General features: G+C 36.2%; 1 protein-coding gene across 1 annotated transcript in view; it reads left to right on the forward strand.

Moving 5' to 3' along the window:
• LOC105539605 (chromosome unknown open reading frame, human C1orf112) overlaps positions 1-25,702 on the forward strand; it is a 60,129-nt gene extending 34,427 nt beyond the window's left edge. Inside the window, exons 12-24 of the mRNA XM_011979957.1 lie at positions 76-205; positions 2,147-2,333; positions 3,127-3,209; positions 3,566-3,617; positions 5,284-5,373; positions 9,797-9,982; positions 15,205-15,327; positions 16,458-16,553; positions 20,451-20,564; positions 22,263-22,367; positions 23,014-23,094; positions 24,544-24,663; positions 25,495-25,702. Coding sequence (XP_011835347.1) covers positions 76-205; positions 2,147-2,333; positions 3,127-3,209; positions 3,566-3,617; positions 5,284-5,373; positions 9,797-9,982; positions 15,205-15,327; positions 16,458-16,553; positions 20,451-20,564; positions 22,263-22,367; positions 23,014-23,094; positions 24,544-24,663; positions 25,495-25,695 — 1,568 coding nt within the window. The 3' untranslated portion in view covers positions 25,696-25,702. The remainder of the gene's footprint in view (positions 1-75; positions 206-2,146; positions 2,334-3,126; positions 3,210-3,565; positions 3,618-5,283; positions 5,374-9,796; positions 9,983-15,204; positions 15,328-16,457; positions 16,554-20,450; positions 20,565-22,262; positions 22,368-23,013; positions 23,095-24,543; positions 24,664-25,494) is intronic.
• The last annotated feature ends 509 nt before the right edge of the window (positions 25,703-26,211 follow it).

Below are 26,211 nucleotides of genomic sequence, written 5' to 3' on the forward strand. Positions count from 1 at the left end.
AAAAAAAAAAAAAAAAAATTCCTCTATGTATTAATCAGGTTTCTGCTGAATTAATGTGTTTTTATTACATGTAAGACCTGCCATGTGAACTACAGTTTCCACAATGTCTTCTTCTGGTTGTTGTCATGGATAAGCTGCCATTTCAGTCTAAGGAAGTGCAAACCCTGTGGTGCACAGACAGCCAGGCCTCAGAAACTACAACCAGGTAGCAAACATGTTTTTATCCAGTCACATTACCAATGGTTGAGAATGCTCTGTTGTTTGGAATGGTCTTGAAATTAAGTTTTGTTTTTTTTTAATCAGATATTTATGTGAATAGTTATTGTGTAGACCTCATATGTGTGTGCTACACACACATATATATTGCTACTATATAACAATAGATAAATATAAAATATATAAACCTATATTAGATGCTAAAAATATTTTAATGTTTTAATTTTGTTTAGTATTGCTTAATGGTCAGCATTATAAACATTGATTGTAATAGAGTAGCTGTAAGTAGAAGCATGTAAAAATGAGCTCTGATAAATAGAACACTAGACTATAGGTATATATATATATATATATATATAAAAGGTATATCCTGGCAAATTTTACCTTTAATCATCTTCCTTGCCAACACCATAGTCCATGCTCTCGTTTCTTTCTTCCCGGATTACTCTGTGCTCTAATTTTTCACCTCTTCCTTTATCCCATTCTGTGTACATAACATTTATGTACTGTCAAAGTAATTCACTGTTAAAGAAATTCCTTAAAGGAGAATTTTTGTGGACATTTTTTGCATCATTTACCAACTGTTTATCTTAGTACTGAGTTATACAAAGTCAGAGTTCCTCAAGGAACTTGAAACTTAAATAGCTAAATTAGATATTATATGGAAAACAGAAAATAAGTAGCAGAAAAGGAGGAGTCATTTTAAGATTAAAATGGTTGAAGAAACTTAGAGGATTTAAACAACAAATTAAAAATAGTCAAGTTATGGGCACGGTGTAGTGGCTCACGCCTGTAATTCCAGCATTTTGGGAGGCTGAGGCAGGAAGATCACTTGAGCCCAGGAGTTGGAAGACCAGCCTGGGCAACATAGTGAGACCTCATCCCTAGAAAAAATTTAAAAATTAGCCAGGACAGCTGGCACATACCATTGGTCCCAGTTACTTAGGAGGCTAAGGCAGGAGAATCACTTGAGCCCAGGAGGTTGAAGCTGCAGTGAGCCATGGTCGTGCCAGTGCACTCCAGCCTGGGTGACAGAGCAAGACCCTGCTCCAAACAAAACAACAAAACTGTCAAATTGTAAGTATGTAAAGAAGACAAAAGCATGAATAAAAGGAAGACATAAATAAGGAGTGTGACAGAAACAAGGAATATTTGTTGAAAATGAATACAAGAATGAGGAGCAAAAATAGAAGATGGCAACAGTATGGGACAGGCTTTTATTCCAAAGCTGAGAAGTTCTAACATTATGCTTCAGTTTTTGAGCAGAATAGAAGCTCAGAGCCAGGTTTAGGGAGACTAACCTCATCATGGTACACAGAATGGGATAAAGGAAGAGGTGAAAAATTAGAGCAGAGTAATCCGGGAAGAAAGAAACTAGAGCGTGGACTATGGTGTTGGCAAGGAAGATGATTAAAGGTAAAATTTGCCAGGATATACCTTACATATATACCTATAGTCTAGTGTTCTATTTATCAGAGCTCATTTTTACATGCTTCTACTTATAGCTACTCTATTAAAATCAATGTTTATAATGCTGACCATTAAGCAATACTGAACAAAATTAAAATATTAAAATATTTTTAGCATCTAATATAGGCTTATATATTTTATATCTATCTACTGTTATAAAGTAGCAATATATATTGTCTACACAATAACTGTTAACATTAATATCTGATTAAAAAATGTTTTTTGACACACATGAGGTCTACACAATAACTATTAATTACATAAATATCTGATTAAAAATTTTCTTTGACACTGTATTTTCCTTTTATGTGTGCATATTCACACATGTTGGAAACTTGCTGAGTATACCTTTTGAAATTTTTCTTTGCTTAAACAATCTTCCATGTTATGTATTATTATTATACTTGCTAATTAGTAAATGTTATTAACGTTGGGTTCAATGTTCTCAATTTCTCTGCAGGATATCTCTACTCAAAGCCATTTTCTACAGTTTTGAGCAGTGTTCTGGTGAACTCTCTCTACCTGTTCATTTGCAGGGATTAAAGAGTAAGGGGAAAGCTGAGGTGGCTGTCACATTGTATCAGCATGTTTGTGTTCATCTGTGTACATTTATTACTTCTTTTCATCCCTCACTATTTGCTGAACTGGTAAGCATATTACTGTGCTAAGCTAAGGTTAGACTTTTGCTTTCTCTTCACTGAAATTGTGATTCATATACAGAAGAAAGTGTGGGAATACTTTACGTGTATTCATTTTGAATGAAACTTAGTTGTATCCTAGAAAATGGTAATCCTAGATTCCTATATTGTGTAGATCTAATATTTGGCTAAAATATTTGAGAAAACATTTTGGGTGGGGAGGTAGGCAAAGACAGTGTGAGAAGAGGAAAAAATATGTGGTACTTAAGTCAAAAGAAAAATTAATAGCTTGTAGTACCAGGGCTCTTTTAGATCTCAGATATAATGTAGATTTTCAAAAAATAGAATTTGATTCGAAAAGAGGTTAAGAAGTTCTGGGAATTTGATACTTGTAATATCTGAAATTTAAGGATCAGTAGCATTTCAGATATTACATAATATCTAGGACCTATTAAATATTGTATGTGAATAAAAGCAGAAAGAAGAGTATAAGCATATATGTTATATATGTTGTTTTGAATATTTCAGGCTACTTAGAGAATCTTTGTGGATCCTCGTGATTGAGTTACCACATTTAAAACCATGTTGAACTCTCCATAGCACAGCACGGTACTTAATGTATAGTAGGTGCTCAATAAATATTGAGGGAATGACAGTGTCCTTTTAGATACTAGAAAGTAGAACTTTCCCATTGAGGATCTGTTCTTTGGATTCTGATAGTGCTTTCTTGTTTTATTTTGAGAAATATAATACTATTATTGTGAATTTTAGTATTTAAATAAATTTTTCTGTTTTTGATTAGGATGCTGCTCTGCTGAATGCTGTACTTAGTGCTAATATGATCACCTCTTTGTTAGCTATGGATGCATGGTGCTTCCTTGCTCGGTACAACGTATTTGCTTTTTCTTTGGATTGGTTATTAGTAGTGACTGACAGTAAATAATTTTATAATTGTAAGTTTATAGAAAAACTATGTTTCAATAATCCTTTAATAATAATTCCCAAAATGCTTTGATTTCGTATTACAGCATTAAATTAGGAAACAAGTTCTCTTCTTTCTTTGGTTCAAGCCAATAGATGAGTACTGTTTAGGGAATTTTGTATATTGTGATACTATTTGGTCATGGAAGTAATGGCAGTTTTTAATGTCATCATCAGAATGTTTAGTGCTTTATGCAAGTTCATCTCCTTGTGTTTCTGAGTAACTGTATAAACCCAGTTGCCTTCTCTTTATATTGCAGATATGGGACTGCTGAACTCTGTGCACACCATGTCACCATAGTGGCTCATCTGGTGCGTAGAATTACAAGGCCTAGAATACCCACTCTCTATGCAGTTCCTTTGGGGATATGATAATCTTTAAGAATGTGAATATCAGCGGGAGAAATATCATAGTAGCAAGATTGTTTTGACAGTCTTTGTCCTGTGTTAATGCTGATGCTTTTAAGAAGGATGTACTGAAAAACTGTTAGTGTGAAACTGGGGATATTTTCTCATATTCTCAGGATTTTATGTAATTTCAGTAATTGTTCTGGGAAGGAAAGACTAGGTTGAGATTACATTTAAAATTGAATACAAAGTAGAAAATAAGAGCGATTTATAATTGATGGCCAAGAGGTCTCTCTCCTCTGTCTCTCTAATATGCCTTGGACAAGCTGACCCTTGATTTTGTTGTATTTTTTTTTTTTTAAGTCAAGATGATTTGAGAGGAACTTGAATTTGACAGTGATAGATGTTTTTGGCAAAAGAAGTCATGTTTTATGAATGGGTACATAAAGAAAATGATTTAATAATGATTTCATCTTTTTAACATTAACATTTTTTGCTTTTAAATTCTGAAGTGTTTTATGTGTTCCATATAAGATGATTATGACCTATTTGTTATGTATTTTTGTCCCTGGCCTTTAAGATCTTATGTAGGCCATACATCTTTTGCTTTCTAATAGTCTTATTGTATCTTACATTTCTTGGTTTACCTTTAAAGGATTTTGTACATCAGACAGTGAGGTGTGTAATATCATGAACAGCTGACATCTATATCTCCATGGCTGATGGTCTGGATTATCACTTACCCACTTTACTAAATCCTTAACATATCTTTCACAAAGCAGATAAAGAGTGATTTTTATGTTATGTGTTTTATGTCTCAGGTTTCCTTTAAATAAAAGCTTCTCAGTGCATTATGGTGTAGGAATGGATTTCTTCTAGTTCATTATGATAGAAATTGATTCCAGGATGGAATGATAGTATATTGTGATAGGAATTGATAAAATTGAGTTTATAACATTTTTTTGTTAGTGGAGGTTTTTTTCTTAGAGACAGGGTCTCATTCTGTCACCCAGGCTAGAATGCAGTGGTGTGCAATCATAGTTCACTACAGCCTCAAACTTCTGGGTGCAAATGGTCCTCCTCCCTCACCCTCCTGAGTAGCTGGGACTACAGGCATGCACCACTATACCCAGCTCAATTTTAAAACTTTCTGTGGATATGGGGTTCTTGCTGTGTTGTCCAGGCTAGTCTCAAACTCCTGGGCTCAAGCAGTCCTCCCACCTTGGCCTCCCAAAGTGCTGGGATTACAGTTGCGAACCACCACACTCAGCCTCTATAATGTCTTTTAATGAGCTTCTGTCTTGTAGAGTTTTATCTACCTCTCTATTATTGTAGTTAGATCTTAAAAAGTTCCATGAATTGTCTTTGGACTGACATACCAAGTTATCAAAATGATAATTAGAAATAGAAATTACAGTGTTATTTTTAAATATAATGTCAAAATTTCAATCTCATTCTAAATTTAGATTCATTGAAGGTAAAAAAGAAAAGCCCCAAATTAAAAGTCAATATTACTACAATCTTTTCCCCTAGAAAGAGCTGCTATTAATATTTTGGCATATTCTCTTCTTACAAAAATTCTGATTCTAAATTAGTCAATCTCTCCTCTCTTTCTCATGTCTTTTTCCAGATAAAATCATGCCCTGGAGAATGTTATCAACTCATCAACCTATCAATACTGTTGAAGCGTCTCTTTTTCTTCATGGCCCCACCCCATCAGGCAAGGAAGGATATCATTTTTGTCACTGTCTATGAACCTGCTCAGAGTTGGATTCAGACTCCTTTGATAGCCTTTTTTTTTCCATTTTAAAAATTTTATTTTATTATTTTTTTGAGACAGGGTCTCGCTCTGTCACCCAGGCTGGTTGTACGGTGGCTCAACCATAGCTCACTGCAGCTTCAACTTCCCGGGCTCAAGCAATCCTCCCACCTCAGCCTCCTGAGTAGCTGGGACTACAGGCACACACCACTACGCCTGGCTAATTTTTAAAAAAATTATTTGTAGAGACTAGGTCTCACTATGTTACCTAGGCTGGTCTCAAACTCCTGGGCTCAAGTGATCCATCTCTGCCTTCCAAAGTTCTGAGATTGCAGGTGTGAGCCACTCTGCCTAGCCTTGCCTCCATTTATTTTAAATTTAAATATTGGTGTGATCTAAGTATAAATTTTTGACATGTTGATTGCTTTGTTTATTGCTTTCAGCTGGGTATAGATTTTGATGTCCTTGCTTCAAGTTATAATAATTATTCTAATTCCATCTTCCTGAAATAGATCTTTCCCCTTATTTTTCATATATATTTGAGATACATGAAATGAAATGGTTCCATATCCCCTGCCCCTTTTATTTTGAAGAGCTAGAATATTATTTTTGTTCTTAATGGTCTTTACTTACATAAACCTGTATGGCCTAGTGCAGTCCCTCAGACTGGTCACATCGGAACTCTTGTATGAGCTCTTTTAAAAATATAAGTTCCTGGACTCTAAATCTGTGGATGGGTGGGTATGGAGGCATGGGTATGAAGTAAGGCTCAATAATTGGTTTTTGTTGGTACTATCATTAAGTTCCTATGTGAGTCAGACTTGGATCTAAGCTTGGGAACCACTAGATTAGTGAAGGGGATTAGAATTTAAGGTCTTGTGGTCCTTGCTTTGAATCCTGGCATACCATGACCTTGGGCAAGTCATCCTTTCTGAACTTCATTTTCCTTGTCTGCAAAACAGAACATATGTATAACTGTTTTGAAAAAGTTTGTAAAGACTTGGAACTAATACATGGAAAACAGCATAGTGCTAGGTTTAAGAGGGTGCTCAGTAAATGCTAGGAGTTATTTCTGACTCGGGTTTTTGCCCCAAGTCCAAGTCTGTTCCTGCCCTAGAGTGGTTGGTCAGGAACCAGAGGTACTACAACTACCTCTTAGCCTTCTTTTTCTTAAAGGTAGCCCCACCTATTAGCCCTCTAAGAGCATGGGAAGCTTGCTTGCTTCCAAAAGAATTTTCTACTCCAGATCTCTTAGAAGAAGTGGGACTGGGAGGGAAAGGGTCACATGTCATAAGACTTTAAGAAAATCCCTTTCCTTTTTTTTTAGACACAGGGTTATGTTGCCCAGGCTGGTCTCAGACTTGAACTCAAACGATCCTCCTGCCTTGGCGTCCCAAAGTGCTGGGATTAGAGGTGTGAGCCATTGAGCTCAGCCGTCACTTTCCTTTTAACCTCAATTTTCTTATTTATACAACAGGAATAAAATTATTTTCCCAAAGTGGTTGTGAAAATTTTAACTTTTAAAATAATATAACTCAGAATGAATTAGCTATGAGGTCTAGAAGCAGTGTTCTAAATTAGATAAATTATAGTCTATGCCTGGAGATCTCTTACTCTCAATTTTCTAAATTTTTCCAAATGAGGCTATCAGATATATAAATTATAGGTAAATGAACGGTTACTTTTAATTTGTATCTTCAGTTATCGAATGCAGATTTTCTTTATGTACAAGTTATTGTGATAAAACTTAAGAAACCTGAATCTGAATACCTATTCTGAGAGTCTTTAGGAGAGTTAATTATAAAATTGAGATAGATACTAATACTCATATGGCAGTTAAGAAACTTGATAAGATAGAGAATATACATATGGCATGAAAAGACCATTTAACAAATGTTAGGTCTCCTCTCCTGTTTGGCTCTTTTTTTTTTTTTTTTTTTAACCCCTTAAGACATTATCCTTTCTCTTAAAGGAAGGAGGACGGGAAATAATATTTTTGAGACTGTACCAGGCCAGGCACTTAATTCATTTAATCCTTACAGCAGCCTTGTAAGGATTACAAGGATAGATAATATTGTGGGATAGATAATATTGTGTCCATTTGACAGATGAAGAAACAGTAGCTCAAGGAAATTAAATAACTTCCACAAATTCACACCTAACAGCTGATCTGGGATGTTGAGGCAGGAGGATCGGAGGATCGTTTTATTTAGTCCAAAGTTCAAGTCCAGCCTGGACAACATAGCAGGACTCTCTTTACAGCTTGGAAACCACTGCACTATCTCATGATATCTCAAGGAACATAAAATCTAGTATAAACTATAAATGTATAAAGATACTCATATTAAAGAGTGGTTTGTGATGAATGCCAAAACTGAGGCACAAATCAAATGTTGTTGGGTGTTCGTAGCTGAGACAGTCATTTCTGAAGAGGTGCAGCATGGGAACAGGTAGACATAGGAGTTGGAGTTGATGGCATTTGAGGTACGTGTTACAGGATGAATGTGGAAGGTGGTGGGACTAGAGAAGCAAAGGCAATAAAGCATATTAGAGAAAAAAGGAGAAGCGAGCAATGAAACTTGAAATAATTATTCAGCTATTTGCATACAAGATGTTGTCTTTTTAAATAGTAAAATAAGAACCCAAATTTTTTTTACTAGTGATGTAGCCTTAACATAAATGAAAATAGTATGGTGATAACATACTTTAAAAAACAAAAGTGTCTATGATGCTAATTTGGAAGAAAATGCCAATAGAAATAGATGTTAGAATGCATTTACTGTTTTAATATGAGGGGTAATTATTTCTTTTAGTATGTAACTATTAATAGTATTCCATTTTATCAAGAAAAGCAAAAATACAAGGAAGTTACCTACTTGAGGGAAAAGCATTTAATATGCCTTATCTAAGCACACTGATAGTTTGTACTATCTTTTTAATGTAAAGTAAAAATTACTGCATTTACATTTTAAACCCAAAAGTGTATTTTTTCTCTTTCCAATTTTAAGGAGGGAAATCATAATTCTCTGTGTATTATTCCCTTATACTTTAGTCTTTTATGAACTATTTTGTCATAGCAGTTTTAAGTCTTTAGAATTGTGTTGAAACCAGGGTTTTCAACCTCAGAATAGAATCTTGAACTCTTTCTGTAACAAATTTTGGCAATACCTACCCTTTTATGTCGTCCAGGACATTATATTTTTAGTTTCCATTTTGGAAAGGGAAGTAGTTCACTCACTTACTGGACTTTATTATAAAGAAAGGTGATACTTGAACTGATGTTTACCAGTTGGCACAGTTCTCTTGGCTTTCCTGATGTAGTTTGCTTTTATGAATAAAGCTGCTTTTTATAATAGACACTCGCTCATCAAGGGATCTGTTTTTCTGGCTGTAGCCTCCGTCACAGCAGATAGCCACATAATGTCTAGCTTGTATTGACAGGTAAATATTTTCCACAAAAGAAGTAAAATTGAAATACAAATATAGTATATGACGGAAAAGTTTCTCTGTCCGATTTAATTTTTTTTGGTGGGTTTTTAGTTTTTGGTGTAGGACAAGTTTTCATCAAATAGATTTTGAATATTTTAAATTGAATTATTCTACTTCTTAGAAAATACACTAATATACTTCCTAGTCGGATTATACTTATTTTAATCATTAAATGCACCATTGGTTTTACCATTTTTCCACCAAAAACTGATTCAGCATTTAAACTGTTTCTTAGAACTCTTGTTTTCCATTTGTATCTAGTCTGTAACATCTGCATTTTAACAAAACAGTACTTTTCTGTTAACCTAGTAAGCACTTTGAATTGTTATTTCAGTGGTGGAATGGATTTGCCAACCACATTCTTTTTGATTTGTGGCTTACCTTTGTGAAACTGATTTAGTATGTTGTCTAAAGTAGGGCAGAACCAGCTAACTCAGTTTAAAGCTGAATCTTTGCTTCTTTAAGTTCTCTGCTATGAATCAAGTGAGATAATAGTAAGCTATGAAGGTTGACTAAATCCAGTTTGTATATTTGGAATGTTACTTTTGACTTAACTACAAGGTGAGGAGTATACAGAAAAATAAGACTTATTGGTAAGTAGGAGCATGATAAGATATCTGACATAACTAATAATGAAATACATTATTTAATGGCTTAGTGCATTTATATCGTGCTCCACTTAAGCTGTGTTTTTGTTTTGGAAACCAGTGCAGTGTCAACAACAATAATAATAAGGTATGTTCATTTATGTTACCTTGGTCTGGAACATAGATATTACGGTACTATTAAAAAGCTTTCTTGAAATATTAAATGTGGAAACAAATACTTAGCTTTTGTGTATCCATTCCTCTGACTTGTCTCATATTACTCTTCTTTCTTTAACAATTTATTTCAGCTGGAGTTTATCCATAAATTTTCCCCACAAGAAGCAGAAAATCTGCCTCTCTGGCAGCATATTTCCTTCCAGGCGTTACCTGCTGAGCTTAGGAAACAAACTGTCCATGAGGTCTCCACGGTAGGCACAACAGAATGCAGGAAATGGCTGAGCAGCAGTCGTACTTTGGGAGAACTAGAATCTCTGGTAAGATAATAATTTTGATTAATTTTATTCATTCAGCAGCTATTTATTAAGCATTGTTTTAGGTAACGGGGATAGGTTGTTAATAACAAGCACACAGGCTCTGTACTCTGTTTCTGTTAAAACCTAGTAAGATTTTCAGATTTCTACATCGTAAAAGAATCTGTGAGAAACGTACTGTTATTTTAATTGATGTATTATATTGGGGGGTTGTTTCCTATGTTGCTTAAGACATGTTGAGACATGATCAAACACACTATGGAACACTTCAGTTGTGTATTTTTGCTGATGCATCTCTGGATTAGGCAGATGTAATTCTTCCATTTGACAAAATACAACCCCCATTTTATGTGAACTTACTCTGAACCTTTATGTACCTTTTACATAGAATGTTCCCTCATAAAATAATGGAATAATAAAAAGAGACTCATCCACTAGAAGAAGTAGGAAATGCGAGCTTTTAAAAAGTTGACTGGATATAGTACATGAAATTGAATTTTCCAGTTTAGTGTTCATACGCTCATTCATTCATTCAACAAATACATTTGGAGTACTTTTATGTGCCACTTTGTTCTAGGCATTGGAAGTACATCGGGAACCAAAAATTTCTACTCTCATAGACTCACATTTGAGCTTAGCAGTGGACAGTAAAATAAGAAATGCCAATTTACATTAAGTAGAGAAAAGCAAGGATAAGGATAGGGCATTCAAAGGGACAGAGGTCTATTTGCAATTCTAACTTAGGAGTTCAGGGTTTTCTGAGGGCATATGTCTCCATGCTGAGTACAAATGTTCTGATACTGTTATATGTAATGACACTTGATCATAATTATTATAATTTTTTGTGGGGGGATGAGGTTTTGTTCTCATGGCCCAGGCTGAAGTGCAATGGCGTAATCTTGGCTCACTGCAATCTCCGCTTCCCAGATTTAAGCAATTCTCCTGCCTCAGCCTCCTGAGTAGCAGGGATTGGCTCCCACCACCATGCCCAGCTAATTTTTTGTATTTTTAGTAGAGACGGAGTTTCGCCATGTTGGCCAGGTTGGTTACGAACTCCTGACATCAGGTGATCCACCCGCCTTGGCCTCCCAAAGTGCCAGGATTACAGGTGTGAGCCACAGTGCCCAGGCTTATCCAAAGGAAATGTTTTTATGTGACTTTATTTTAGAAAAACTGTTAAATACCTTGTTAACAGGTTAAATGTGTCTGAGTTTTGCATTTAATGTGTACCAATTTCTATAGTAAAGACAAAAGATGTTTTGTTTTATATTAGGTAAAGTAAAAGCACTATAAGTAAACTTTTGAAGTATGACCACAGCTTTTTAGTCCAGCAGGTTGTTCAACGTACGTCTTTTTAAATTTTTTTTCAACTTTTATTTTTTATTTTATTTTTTGAGATGGAGTCTTGCTCTGTTGCCCAGGCTGGAGTGCAGTGGCATGATCTCGGCTCTTAAGCGATTATCCTGCCTCAGCCTCCCAGGTAGCTGGGATTACAGGCACCCACCACCATGCCTGGCTAATTTTTGTATTTTTAGTGGAGACAGGGTTTAGCCATGTTGACTAGGCTGGTCTCGAACTCCTAACCTCAGGTGATCTGTTCGCCTCAGTCTCCCAAAGTGCTGGGATTACAGGAGTGAGCCACCATACCCAGCCTCAACTTTTATTTTAGATTTAGGGGATACTTGTGCAGGTTTGTTAACCTGGTTTTATTGTGTGATGCTGAGGTTTGGGGTATCAATGATTTCATCACCCAGGTATTCAGCATAGTACCCAACAGTTTATCAGTCCTTATCCTCTCTCCTCCCTCCCCCTACTAGTAGTCCCAGTGTTTATTGTTGCCATCTTTATGTCCATGAGTGCCCAGTGTTTAGCTCTTACTTATAAGTGAGAACATGTGATATTTGGTTTTCCATTCCTGTATTAATTTGCTTAGGATAATGGTGTCTAGCTGCTCTATGTTGCTGCAAAGGACATGATTTCATTCTTTTTTATGACTGTATACTATTCCATGGTATATATGTACTACATTATCTTTAATCTGTTGATGGACATCTAGGTTGATTCAGTGTCTGCTGTTGTGAGTAGTGCTGCAATGAACACGTGAGTACATGTGTCTTTTTGGTAGAACAATTTGTTTTCTTTTGGATATGTACCCAGTAATGAGATTGCGGGGTAGAATGGTAGTTCTGAGTGCTTTGAGAAATTGCCAAACTGCTTTCCACAGTGGCTGAAATAATATACATTCCTACCAACAGTATATAAGCATTTACTTTCTCTATAGCCTCACCAATGTCTGTTGTTTGACTTTTTAAATGGCCATTGTGACTGGTGTGAGATAGTATCTCATTGTGATTTTGATTTGCATTTCCCTGATAGTTTTTTTATATGTTCGTTGGCCTCTTGTGTGTCTTGTTTTGAGAAACGTCTGTTCATGTCTCTTGCCCATTTTCTAATGGGGTCGTTTTTTACTTGTTCAGTTGTTTTAAGTTCCTTATAGATTCTGGATAGTAGACCTTTGTCACATGCATAGTTTGCAAGTATTTTCTCCCATTTTATTGGTTGTCTGTTTACTTTGTTGATAGTTTCTTTTGCTCTGCAGAAGCTCTTTAATTAGGTCCTGCTTGTCAATTTTTGCTTTTATTGCAATTGCTACTGGTGTCTTTCTCAAGGCTGAGGTCTAGAATGGTGTTTCCTAGGTTTTTTTCTAGGATTCTTATAGTTTGAGGTCTTACATTTAAATCTTTAATCCATCTTGAGTTAATTTTTGTATATGCTGAAAGGTAGCTATCCAGTTTCATTCTTCTGCATATAGGCTAGCTAGCTGGCCCAGCACCATTTATTGAATAGGAATCCTTTCCCCATTACTTGTTTTTGTTGACTTTTTCAGTGATCACGTGGTTGTAGGTAGGTGGCTTTATTTGCAGGTTCTCTATCGTGTTCATTGATCTATTTCTGTTTTTATACCAGTATCATGCTGTTTTGGTTACTGTAGTCTTATAGTTTCAGATGCCTCTGGCCTTCTTCATTTTGCTTATCATTACTTTGGCTATTCAGGCTCTTTTTTGATTCCATATGAATTTTAGAATAGTTTCTTCTAATTCTGTGAAAAATGGTGTCAGTAGTTTGGTAGGAAAAGCATTGAATCTGTAGATTGCTTCGGGTAGTATGGCCATTTTAATGATATTGACTCTTCCAATCCATGAGCACAGACTGTTTTTCTATTTGTTTGTGTCATCTATGATTTCTTTTAGCAATTTTATAGTTTCCTTGAAGAGATCTTTCACCTCCTTGGTTAAATGTATTCCTAGGGGTGTGCATGTGTCTACTGTAAACAGGATTGTGTTTTTTTGTTGTTGTTGTTATTCAGACGGAGTCTCTGTCGCCCAGGCTGGAGTGCAGTGGGGCTATCTCAGCTCACTGCAAGCTCCGCCTCCCGGGTTCACGCCAGTCTCCTGCCTTAGCCTCCCAAGTAGCTGGGACTACAGGCACCCGCCAACACACCCGGCTAATTTTTTGTATTTTTAGTAGAGACGGGGTCTCACCATGTTAGCCAGGATGGTCTTGATTTCCTGACCTCGTGATCCGCCCACCTCGGCCTCCCAAAGTGCTGAGATTACAGGCGTGAGCCACCACACCCAACCTTGTCTTCTTGATTTGCCACTCAGCTTGAATGTTATTGGTGTATAGAAATGGTATTGATTTTTGTACATTGATTTTGTATCCTGAAACAGTTTGACTTCTTCTTTTCCTATTTGTATGCTGCTTTTATTTTTTTCTCTTGCCTTATTGCTCTGGCTTGAACTTTCAATACTATGTTGAATAGGAGTGGTTAAGAGTGGGCATCCTTGTCTTGTTCCATTTCTGAAGAGGAATGCCTCCAGTTTTTGCCTGTTCAGTATAATGTTGGCTGTGAGTTTGTCATAGATGGCTCTTATTATTTTGATGTATGTTCTTTTGATGCATAGTGTCTTGACGGCCTTTATTATGAAGGGATGTTGGATTTTACCAACAGCTTTTCCATGTCTATTGAGATAATCAATATGGTTTTTGTCTTGAATTCTGCTTATGTGGCGAATCACACTTATTGATTTACATATGTTGAACCAATCTTGCATCCCAGGAATGGAGTGTACTTGATCATGGTGAATTAAGTTTTTGATGTGCTGTTGAATTTCGTTTGCTAGTATTGTTTTGAGGATTTCTGCATCTAGAACATGTTCATTTGTAAAAGGAAACAGGTAAATCTTAAGAAGTTGTATGGTAATTTCATAAAATTAAGTGTGGTTGTCTAAGTATAATAGATTAAAGGCATTCATTGTTACTGATTATTACATTCTCATAAGACCTTCCCTGTACCCCCACCACACCTCAAAAAACCTCATTCCTGGCTAGTCAGAGAGAGAATGGAGTATTTTCATACATAGATAAGAGTTAATCCAGAAAAGATTGCCTTTAGTTTCAAATACTAGTACTTCTTAAGTACTGTCTTTGCTTATTAAATGCAGTGTTGCTGAGGCATTTAAAATTTTCAGACAACAGGAAAAATAAAAATCTAGTAAACCATAAAGATTGCTGGGTGCGTAATGTGAAAAAATAACTTTTTGTTGATGTGTATTATAAAGTAGCTTGATTATACTGACCACTTGTATCAAAGCTATTTATTAAAGTACATTTCTGCTTTCATTTGGTAACCTTGGGTTCCAACATTTCACCCTAAAAGGAAGTTTATGGCTGGGTGCGGTGGCTCACACCTGTAATCCTAGCACTTTGGGAGGCCGAGGTAGGCGGATCACAAGGTCAAGACATCGAGACCATCCTGGCCAACATGATGAAAAGCAAGTCTCTACTAAAAATACAAAAATTAGCTGGGTGTGGTGGTGCATGCTTGTAGTCCCAGCTTCTCAGGAGACTGAGGCAGGAGAATTGCTTGAACCTGGGAGTTGGAGGTTGCAGTGAGCCGAGATTGCACCACCGCACTCCAGCCTGGTGACAGAGCGAGATGCCGTCTCAAAAAAAAAAGTTTATTTAGAAAAACAAAGCAAATATAATATATACTGATGTTAAGTAAATAGCTGAAAAGATGGCTTTGGCTCTTAGAAATATTATTCTACATGGACTTTTATGAAGAGTTAAAAGTAACTTTTATAATCTCTAGGTAAGTGGGCTCTTGGTGGTGCTTTAGACTGGTATTTAAACTCAAGTCCTTTCTTGTTTCTGCCCTTTAGAACACAGTACTGTCTGCTCTGCTTACAATATGTAATTCTGCTGGTGAAGCTTTGGATACAGGAAAACAAACTGCAATTATGGAAGTTGTGAGTCAGCTTTGGGCTTTTTTAAACATTAAACAGGTAAGGAAAACAACTGATCCTTTATCAAAAAACAGAAAATATCAAAAAAAGAGGATAGTACTGAAATTTTCCAGTGTAGAGTAAAAACTAATTCTTTTGGGTGTTTGGTAGACCTTTATAAGAACTTAAAGTATCTGTACTGTCTCAGGCCGCTGTCATTTTCAGAGTGTGATAGCATTATATTAGTAAAATTAGAATATGTGATGTGATGGCAGTCCACCTACTTACTTTTCTAACTGGTTATACCCTCCCCCCCCCCCCCGCCCCTTATCTCTTCCCCTATTGTTTCTGTTCTGTTTTGGGTTAATGTATCCCATTTCTGTGATTCTAGGACCTTTAATAAATCTTTTGGGCAATGGAGAGTGAGCTGACTTAAAGGCAGAAAGGGCTAGTGAATAGATGTGGCTAATTTCTATTTCTCTTTCCCAGCAAAGCCAAGAAGCCAAGTGATGATCTAAAACTAATGATATGCCTCCCACACCATGGTTGTACACCTGTTTCTTAGTTTAAAAATATAAATAGGCTGTTTGTTTTCTTTGACTAAGTATAACACTGGCCTCTGGCAGCTAGTGGAAGCTAAAGGCAACAGCCATACTTTTGGGAAATGATAGAAATGATTTTACAGATAATGTTTTATTATTATTTTTTTTTATGGTCAGATTACCCTACTGCATTGTTTTGACTTCAACAAGTACTTTCCCGGATGTTCACAAATCATTCAGTATTCATTCAGGATATCTGTGATGGGGATATACCTTACAATATTATAATGTAAACCAAAATTATGAAGAAGAGAAATGAAATTTAAGATGACTAAGGAACATATAAGCCTTTCAGTCACAGACAAGTAATTAGATCCCTTTTAGACTTACATTTGGATTTCAATCACAGCTCTGCTTTTTATCATAGCCACGTGATCTTGAACAAATTGTTTAACCTCTTTGACCCTGTTTTCTTATCAGTAAAGGTAATAATATCTACCTCACAGAGCTGTTGTAAGGCATAAATGAGGTAATATAAAATGCTTAACATATTACCTGATATATAATAAGTGCTCAGTAAAAGTTTGCTATTATAGTAATTCTTACGTGATTGAAACTTTTTCTTCAAAATTATTTTGTGTTTCTTAGGTAGCAGATCAACCTTACATTCAGCAGACATTCAGCCTTTTACTTCCACTGTTGGGATTTTTCATTCAAACTCTAGATCCTAAACTGATAGTTCAGGTAAGAATAATGACCAAATTGATACTTTGTTTGCTTAGGAGGTTGCTAAATTGCTATCATGTAAAATAGCTTTCTAGAAATAGTTATTTTAAACCTCCTGTTGTGTCATATATTGACTTGTCTTCATCAAGGATATCTCATTTCTCTTCTTTCTTCCTTACAGTATTATTAATATACGGCGCTGTTAATTCAGCCTTTATCTGTTCTTCTTTGTCACCCTATACTGAGCAGTCACTACTTTTTGTTATTACTGTTAACTACCCCCCACAAACCCCTGAGGTTAGGAGTTGTAGTTCATGTGTTGAACCCTGCATTCATAGCAGTTTCAAAGGCATTTCAGCAGCTGTGGGAACGTTGAATCAGTTAACCAAAATGGATTAAAAGATAGCACCCATTGTTTCTTTGAAGAAATACAATTATTTTGAAAGAAGAGCACTACTGAATTTCCTCTTTGGCCTCCTGAATTTCCTCTTTGGCCTCCAGCTTACATGGCTAGGACAGGCAGAGCCTGGGTCACTGTCTAGGCAACCCTTGTCGTGGTGCCTCAGCTGCGCCTTTCTTTTGGAGGTTCTAAGATGACAGAGAAAATGGGAAAGCCCTTCAGCTAAACTGAAGTGATTGAGAGGCTTTGGAAAGAGTCCATACTAGAGAGAATTGATGCCCCAAATTAAGAGTTAGCTTAAGCTCAGGGTCAGGTAAGAAAGAGAAACAATAACTGTTAAGAGGAGAAACTACCCTTCTTATTTATGAAGATGATGGAAGAGATGATTCCTGTCACAGTATGTGGTAGAACAGAAAGGAATGAAACTTACAGCTTTGCTTTTAGTAGCTGTTTTTAATGATGTGTATATGTTAGCAATAACATGTACTATACCATATGTATAACATGGATTTTACTAATTTATAAAGAATCAGTACAATAATTAACTCAGTGAATGCAACAATTTGATTGATTCTGAAACCTCTTAATATTCTTTCAGAAAAAATAATTTTGATATAATGTGCCTACCTTTAAAAAACCCAAACAAAATTCTAAAATTTTTAATTAAGTAGATTGTTCAAAAGGTATTGCTTCCTTTATAAAAGATTTCACCTTAAGATTCCCTTAAATTAGAGGTTTGCAAATTATGACCTCCTGTCTAAATTTTGCCCTCCTGTTTTCAGCCCAAGAGGTAGGCATGATTTTTAAAGGTTTGCAAAATAAAAAATAATATGTAACAGAGAACATGTTGCCTACAAAGCCTAAAATATTTACTATTTGGCCTGTTAGAGAAAAAGCTTGCCAGTCCTTACTAAATAATGAACTTCTCTCAATAGAATTTTCAATACAGGCATACCACAGAGAGATTACAGGTTGTGTTCCAGACCACCACAATAGAGTGAGTCACATGAATTTTTTGGCTTCCCAGTGCATACAGAAGTTATGTTTACACTATACTGTAGGTTAAGTGTACAACAGCATTATGTGTAAAAAATGTATATAATTTAAAAACAATTTCTTGCTAAAAATGCTAATGATCATATGAGCCTTCAGCAAAGCATAATCTTTTTGGTGGTGGAGGGTCTTGCTTCAGTGTTGATGGTTGCTAACCCATCAGGATGGTGGTTGCTGAAGGTTGGGGTGGCCATGGCAATTTCTTAAAATATGACAGTGAAGTCTGCCACATCAATTGACTCTTCCCTTCATGAATGATTTCTCTGTAGCATGTGATGCTATACTGATGGTATTCTACCCACAGGAAAACTTCTTTCAAAAATAGAGTCAGTCTTCTCAAATCCTGCTACTGCTTTAACAACTCAGTTTATGTAATACTCTAAATTCTTTGTTTTCATTTCAACAGTGTTCACAGCATCTTCTATACCAGGAGTAGTTCTGTGTCAAGAAACCACTTTCTTTGCTCATTCATGAGAAGCAACTCCTCATCCACTCAAGTTTGATCATGAGATTGCAGCAATTCAGTCACATCTTCAGGATCCACTTCTAGTTTGCTAGCTATTTCTACCACATCTACAGTTACTTCCTCCACTGTAGGCCTGAACCCCTCAAAGTCATCCTTGAGGGTTGGAATCAACTTCTAACTCCTGTTAATGTTGATATTTTGACCTCCTACAAATGAATCATGAATATTATTCACGGCATCTGGAATGATGACTCCTTCCCAGAAGGTTTTCAATTTACTTTGTCCTGGTTTATCGAGGAATCACTATCCATGGCAGCTATAGCCTTATAAAATGTATTTCTTAAATAGTAAGACTTGAAAGTCACAATTCCTTGATTCATGGGCTGCAGAATGATTGTTGTATTAACAAACATGAAAACAATCATCTCCTTGTATATCTCCTTCAGAGCTCCTGGGTGAGCAGGTGCATTGTCAATAAGCAGTAATATTTTGAAAGAAATCTTTTCTGAGCAGTAGGCCTCTCAATAGTGGAATACAAAAAATACTCCATAAACAGTGATATAAACAGGTATGCTATCATCCTGGCTTTGTTGTTCCATTGATAGAGTACATGCAGAGTAAATTTAGCAGAATTCTTAAGGGCCTTAGGATTTTTTTTAATAGCAAGTGAACATTGGCTTCAACTTTGCCAGCTGCATTACCCCTCAAGAAGAATCTTGAAGCCAGGCATTGACTTCATCTCTCTAGCTATGAAAGTCCTAGACAACATCTTCTTCCAATAGAATGGTGTTTCCTCTACATTAAAAATATATTGTTTAAGGCAACCACTTCCATCAGTGATCTTAGCCAGATCTTCTGGAGAATTTACTGCAGCTTCTTCATCAGCACTTGTTGCTTCACCTTGTACTTTTATGTTAGAGATTGCTTCTTAAACTTTGTGAGTCAACCTCTGTTAGCATCAAACATTTCTTCTGCAGGTTTTTCACCTCTCAGCTTTCACAGAATTGGAGAGAGTTAGGGCCTGGCTTTGGATTTGGCTTTGGCTTAAGGGAATATTGTGGCTGGTTTGATCTATTCAGACCACTAAAACTTTCCATATCAACAATAAGACTTTCTGTGTTCACTGGAATAGCATTCTTCATTTCCTTGAAGAACTTTTCTTTTGTATTCACAACTTGGCTAACTTGCAAAAGAGGCCTAGCTTTTCACCTCTCTTGACTTTTGACAGCCTTCCTCACCAGGGTGAATTATCTTTAGCTTTCAAGTGAGAGATGAGATTATTCTTTTCACTTGAACACTTAAGAGGCCATTTTAGGTTTAATTTTCATATTGTGTCTCAGAGAATAGGGAAGCCCAAGGAGAAGGGGAGAGACTGGTGACCTACCTGTTGGTAGAACAGTCACAACACACAATTTATTATATTTGCCATCTTATATGGGCATAGTTTGTGGCACCCCAAAACAATTGCAATAGTAACATCAAAGATCACAGATCAACATAATAAAATCCTGACGAATAAGTTGAAATATTGCAAGGATTACCAATCTGACAGCCATGAAGTGAGCACATGCTGTTGCAAAAATGGTACAGGTAGACTTGTTCAGTACAGAGTTGCCATACACCTTGTATTTGTAAAAAAAAAAAAATACAGTATCTTCAAAGTGCAATAAATCAAAGCACTATAAAATAGTGTCTGTACAAAATATTGTTTAAAGGTTTGATATATAAAGTTTTTCAGGAACATGTATACTTTTATTTTTACAGTGGTTTGAGGCAGGAGGGTGTGGTAAGAATAATGCTGTAATAGTTAACTTGTTCATATGATTGTCTTATTTAAATTCTACCAGTGAAGTTCAGGGGCTGTGGTGTGTTTGTTTTTTTCTGGGTTTGGTTTTGTTTCCCCTCCCCACATTTCCATCCAAATCTTAGGCAGTTACTGTGTCTGTACAAAATACTGGTATTCTTTGTAACTGTTCTTTGGTCTTCACCTCTGTAGGTAGTAACTTTGCAGACCTCACTGCTTAAATTAGAGCCTCCTGACTATGTTCGTCTGGCAATGCTGGATTTTGTATCTTCTCTAGGAAAACTTTTTATACCTGAAGCTATCCAGGTAATATTTCTTAACTCTGTTCTTGTATTATTAAAACAAAATCTCTATAAGAGTTAGTGATTAAGGGATTTTTAGGCTTTTTCTGAAATTTTGCAATTACTGACAAAGTTGGAAAAAAAAAAAACTATGTTTCAGACATTATAAAATCTATTTATAACTTATAATACAATTCATTTTAAGTTCTTTTCTTTTAGAAAAATATATGTTGATACACAAATAATTTTTAGTTGGCTGTAGTCTACTATGTTAGAGTCTCATTCCAGTTGGGTTCTAATGTACAGTTCCTGAGTATAGAAAACGTATTTGTCCTATGGGGAGCAGCACGTAACTAGGAAATTTGGTAATTTATTAAAGTTATTCTCTTCGTTCTTTTATCCATGAAAGAGAACCTGCTTGTTTTTAAAGACAATATTTTTGAAAATGTTGCAAAGTATGTATAGCTGACAAATGGATTATTTATAAAATTGTACTGTACTGGCCTGGCAATACACATCTACAGAATTTTAAAATCTCAGTAAATGTATATTACCAGGCCAGTACAGTAATTTTAAAGAAATTACAGCAAAGAGATCATAAATTGAGAGTTTACGCCTTCCTTATTACTATAGTCAATAGTAATTCTAGATAATTGACACTGCAACCTCCAAGGGAGAGACTATAAAGAGTCCACTAATGAGAATTTTCTTACGTAATCAAACACATGATAGTATCTCAGAACATGTGGATTAAACTCTTTGAAACCAAAAATTTAATTTCTAAGGGGCTCTTTTATTTGTTCATAAGTTAACAGTATCCCATCTGTCTCCATCATGTTAATGTTACATTTCATGAGATAAGCATAGAACGTTGACAGCTTCTTTTCAACTCTCTTGACAAAAATATCCAAAGACACTTGGCATCTGAGCTGTCTTCTTTTTACCATGAAATCTATTCCAAAATGACACTGCATTTGTGAACCACTGTGGACTATGCACAGGCCTAGAAATTATGAAACAAATGTTATATAAGCAGAAATTGCAGTGCCTTCTATATTCCCAGGAGTGAGGTCAAGACCTGAAGAAATTTTTGAGATTCATAAGAACATAGGAGGCATTCAAAGCTATGAAATGAGATTGACTGATTTATCCATTTGGGAAAGATTATAAGTTTTTGCCATATCCAGTGCTATTTTAATCACTGGCAATGCAGTAATGAACAAAACTAATAAATCCCCACTGTTAGCCTGTTTAGAGGCAATAAACAATAACAACATGGTGATATGTGCAGTATATTAAATGGTGGTGAGTGCCATGGAGAAAAATAAAGCAGGGAAGGAAGATAGGGAATAGGAATGTGGGAGTCCAATTTGAAATGGGATATATAGTCAGTCACCAAGATGACATGCAAGTAAAAACCTGAAGTGCAAAGCATTGCAGATGGGAGCATGCCTCTTATATTCAGGGAAGCCAGTATAGCTAACACAGAGGTAGCAGGACTTGGCAGGCCACTTGAGGACTTTAGCTTTCACTCGGAGGGAAATAGGGAGCTACTGGAAGGATTTGAGTAAAAGAGTGACATTACCTAATACGTTTTAATGTGTGTCCCCTGGGACAGGATTATGGAAACTTGACAACACTGGGTTTACTGAAGGTATGGCTGTTTTATGATTATCTATTGTGGTTTCTGTTTCTCTATTATAATAAGGCTTGGTTCTTTTAGGACAGAATTCTGCCCAACCTGTCCTGTATTTTTGCCTTACTGCTAGCTGACAGGAGTTGGCTGCTAGAACAACATACCTTGGAGGCGTTTACTCAGTTTGCTGAGGTAATTGTAAAACTGATTTATCACAATGACTTTCAAACCATTTTAATATTTCAAATATTCCAGAACAATCCCAAAACATTTATTGAACTGCTTCTGTATTGCAATCGGAAAATTGTCTGAAGGGTACATTACTCGTTATTTCTTTTATAGCTTCTCAAAATGAGGCTTAGAGAAATGAAGTGAATTTCCTAAGGTCCTCTGAATAAACAAGGACTAGAACAGGCATACACAGCAGGCCTACTGACACAGACACAGTCTTCAAGCAGATAGTATTTTTGGTTCAAATGATAATACATTTCATTTTGTACTATCAGTCATAAAGGTTAGGCTGATGAACCTAAACCTGTAAGATGGGTTGCTCCTTTACTCTTACTGCATTTGCTGTATAGTCATGCCTATGATCATAAGGGAGTCCAGAAGCATTAGTATAACCCAGCAGAAGTAATGAAAGCCTATAACACTTGTACAGAAGTTAACTTTATATTCTCCTAAGGGACCCTGAAGGAATCATGAGTTTATCACCTTTGACGATCCTCTGGGACTCTTTTACTTAAAATGAATTTTTGGTTAAGGTAGCTCATAAAACTTATCTTTGTAAGTTGTTGAAATATGTTAAAATTGGTCTTGTTCATCAATTTCTTAATAGGGAACAAATCACGAAGAGATAGTTCCACAGTGTCTCAGTTCTGAAGAAACTAAGAACAAAGTTGTATCCTTTCTGGAGAAGGTACTTTCTTTACATGGCTCATGTTTTATTCTTTGTCCTATTTTTTTTTTTTTTTTTTGAAATTATGTAACTGTAACCAACCTGAGTATCTTCTTAAACTTTTCACAGTGCTCAGCACAGTGCGGACAGACTTTTACTAAGCAATTGAGGCCACAGAAGTAAAACACTTGGGGCTGGGCATGGTGGCTCATGCCTGTAATCCCAGCACTTTGGGAGGCCAAGGTGGGTGGATCACAAGGTCAGGAGTTCAAGACCAGCCTGGCCAACATGGTGAAACCCCATCTCTACTAAAAATACAAAAATTAGCCAGGCATGGTGGTGCGCGCCTGCAGTCCCAGCTACTCAGGAGGCTGAGGCAGGAGAATTGCTTGAACCAGGGAGGCAGAGGTTGCAGTGAGCCAAGATCGTGCAGCTGCACTCCAGCCTGAGTGACAGAGCGAGATTGTCTCAAAAAAGAACACTTGTAGTTCCTCTGCCTGTAGTTTGGGGTTTAATAGCACTGATTATCCAGGCAGTGAGATAACTAATGAGGATCCCTAAGCCATTAATAATCATAATTAAATACACTTGATCACATAATTAGGTAGGCCTGAGAGGATGTAAACATCCATATTTTGGGTATAACTTAGGCATGGCTTTTCTCTTTTTTTGGTGGCAGTCTTCCAAGCCAGGGTAAACTCCGAGTCTTTTTTTTTTTTTTAAGGGATGGCTTTTTTATTCTCTTTGCAGCCAAGGCCTGTTTTTACAATTAAAACCAAAATTTTGAATAACAGGGTTCCTATATCTATGCATACTTTGGAACTTAGTGTGAGGAAATAATAGTTAATTGAAATACTAGTGGAACTGTTAAACCACAAATTTAGACTACCCGGAGAAAGTGAATTATTTTATATATTACATGTAATGATGCACATGTTATATATTTTACATATATTACGTACATTTTTTTTAGGTGGGATGGGCCCACTTGACTCACTGAACTTTATTTTTTAGACAGAGTCTCGCTCTGTGTCGCCCAGGCTGGAGTGTGGTGGTGTGATCATAGCTTGCTGTAACCTCAAACTCCTGGGCTCAAGCATTCCTCCCACCAAAATCCTGGGATTACAGGTGTGAGCCACCACACTTGGCCTACTTATATTACATCTAAGCTGGATTTTAAGTACATGTGTGTACACTGCTGTTGGCAGTTTCTTAGCTAATACAGTAAAGGTTAGCAGACTATCATTTTTTCCTGCAAAGACGACTCTATAACTTTTCTGTAAGGAAGAACACAGTAGAGTGATTTAATCCAGATTATACTAAGAGGATTTATAAGATCAGTCCATGTGACTTCCAGAATTTGCCTAGTATGGCTGAACATTAAGCACTTACATAGATTATGTGGCCATTTCATATCTAGTAGAGTGCTAACATGTTGCTATTTGCTTGGTTTTTCATGGTCCCTGGCAGACTGGGTTTGTAGATGAAACTGAAGCTGCCAAAGTGGAACGTGTGAAACAGGAAAAAGGTATTTTCTGGGAACGCTTTGCTAATGTGACTGTAGAAGAAGCAAAGAGGTCACCTTTACAGGTACGGGCTGATTTCAATAGGGGCAAACTTTAACAAGGCAAATTCTGCCCTTATTACTTACTGATGAAACAAACCAATGTGGTTTCCAGCCTCATGTTGAATTTCAAATCAAACAGATCTAGACATGTAAAATTCTGTTTTATGGTAGTTGCTTTTAAAAATCAGAAGTGGGACTATACCGTACCAAATATATTCTTTCAGTATGTTTGAATTACTGGTAGTAACCTTTAAGGGAAGTTACATATTGTACCAATGATACTATAAATGCAGTCTTTACTGAACCACAGAAGAAAATGAAAGAAACTTACTCTCCTAAATGTTTAGTTTGATTCCTTTCCTTATTAATCAAATCAGACTCCTAATAATTTTTGGCAGTATCTAAAGATCACATCTGCCTATTAAAAGGCAGAAATTTGACACCAATAAGGATATTCAAAATATTGTTTTGAGCATTTTAGTATAGTAGTAATTCATGAAGAACAACATTCTGATAAGTTTTAGTCAAACTTTCATAAGAAGAAAATACATTTATGAACTTGTTTATACGACATGTAAGCTTGCACTATGCAGCACTTCTCATTGGGAGACCTTTGGGACAGAATACTTGTTGTATACCACATACAAACTAAGACACTAGTAGCAGCACTCTGAATTGCTATGATGAAACCAAAATGGCTTTATATATTTTTCTAGATGACTATGTAGGGGTTTCAGGGTGCACCCTCCTCCTACCTTTGTGATCCAATGACTAGAATAAAATTTGCACGTAACTTTTTTCCAGTCCAAAAGGAAGGTTCTTTATATTTATATTACTTATGTTTTTTTTCCCAGCCTTATGCAAAAAGAGCTCGTCAAGAGTTCCCCTGGGAAGAAGAGTACAGGTCAGCGCTGCACACAATAGCAGGGGCCTTGGAAGCAACTGAGTCACTACTCCAAAAGAAGGGTCCTGCTCCGGCCTGGCTTTTAATGGAAATGGAGGCGCTCCATGAAAGGATGGATAAGCTAAAACGTTATATACATACTCTAGGGTGAAACTTATGTCTGTACATTTTCTAACAAACAGATATAAAACAAATTTTGTAAAGTTGAATCTAGTGAAAATAATCTTTATTTGACATTTAGAGAACAGGATTGTGGGGAATATTCTCATTAAGAACTTTGGTACAATGTACTACATGTGGAACAGTCAGGAACTGCCCAGGTCCACAAAGAACCATTTACTCAGATAGTATAACTGTAAACAAATAAATAAGCTGCCTAAGGAAACCTCAGCAATTTAAAATCATTTATATAATTTATAGCTAAAATTTTTTTAAGTTGTATTTCATAATAGAGCTTACTCTTATGTTAAAGAAATGGCACAAAAGCTAACCAGCTTGAATTCTTACATTTTCTTTACTTCCAGAATTGTCCTGGAAAAAGCAGTAAATTTGACCTCTCTTCAGCTACTTGCTCTTCAAAGAAACTGGCCTCAGTCAAATGCACAAAGGCTCTTCCTCCTGGAAACCAGTACTGTGAGCCTCACCCCCAGGGCTTTTAGCCAGCACT

This window comes from Mandrillus leucophaeus, unplaced genomic scaffold (assembly GCF_000951045.1).
Source record: "Mandrillus leucophaeus isolate KB7577 unplaced genomic scaffold, Mleu.le_1.0 Scaffold207, whole genome shotgun sequence".
NCBI classification, from domain to species: Eukaryota; Metazoa; Chordata; class Mammalia; order Primates; family Cercopithecidae; genus Mandrillus; species Mandrillus leucophaeus.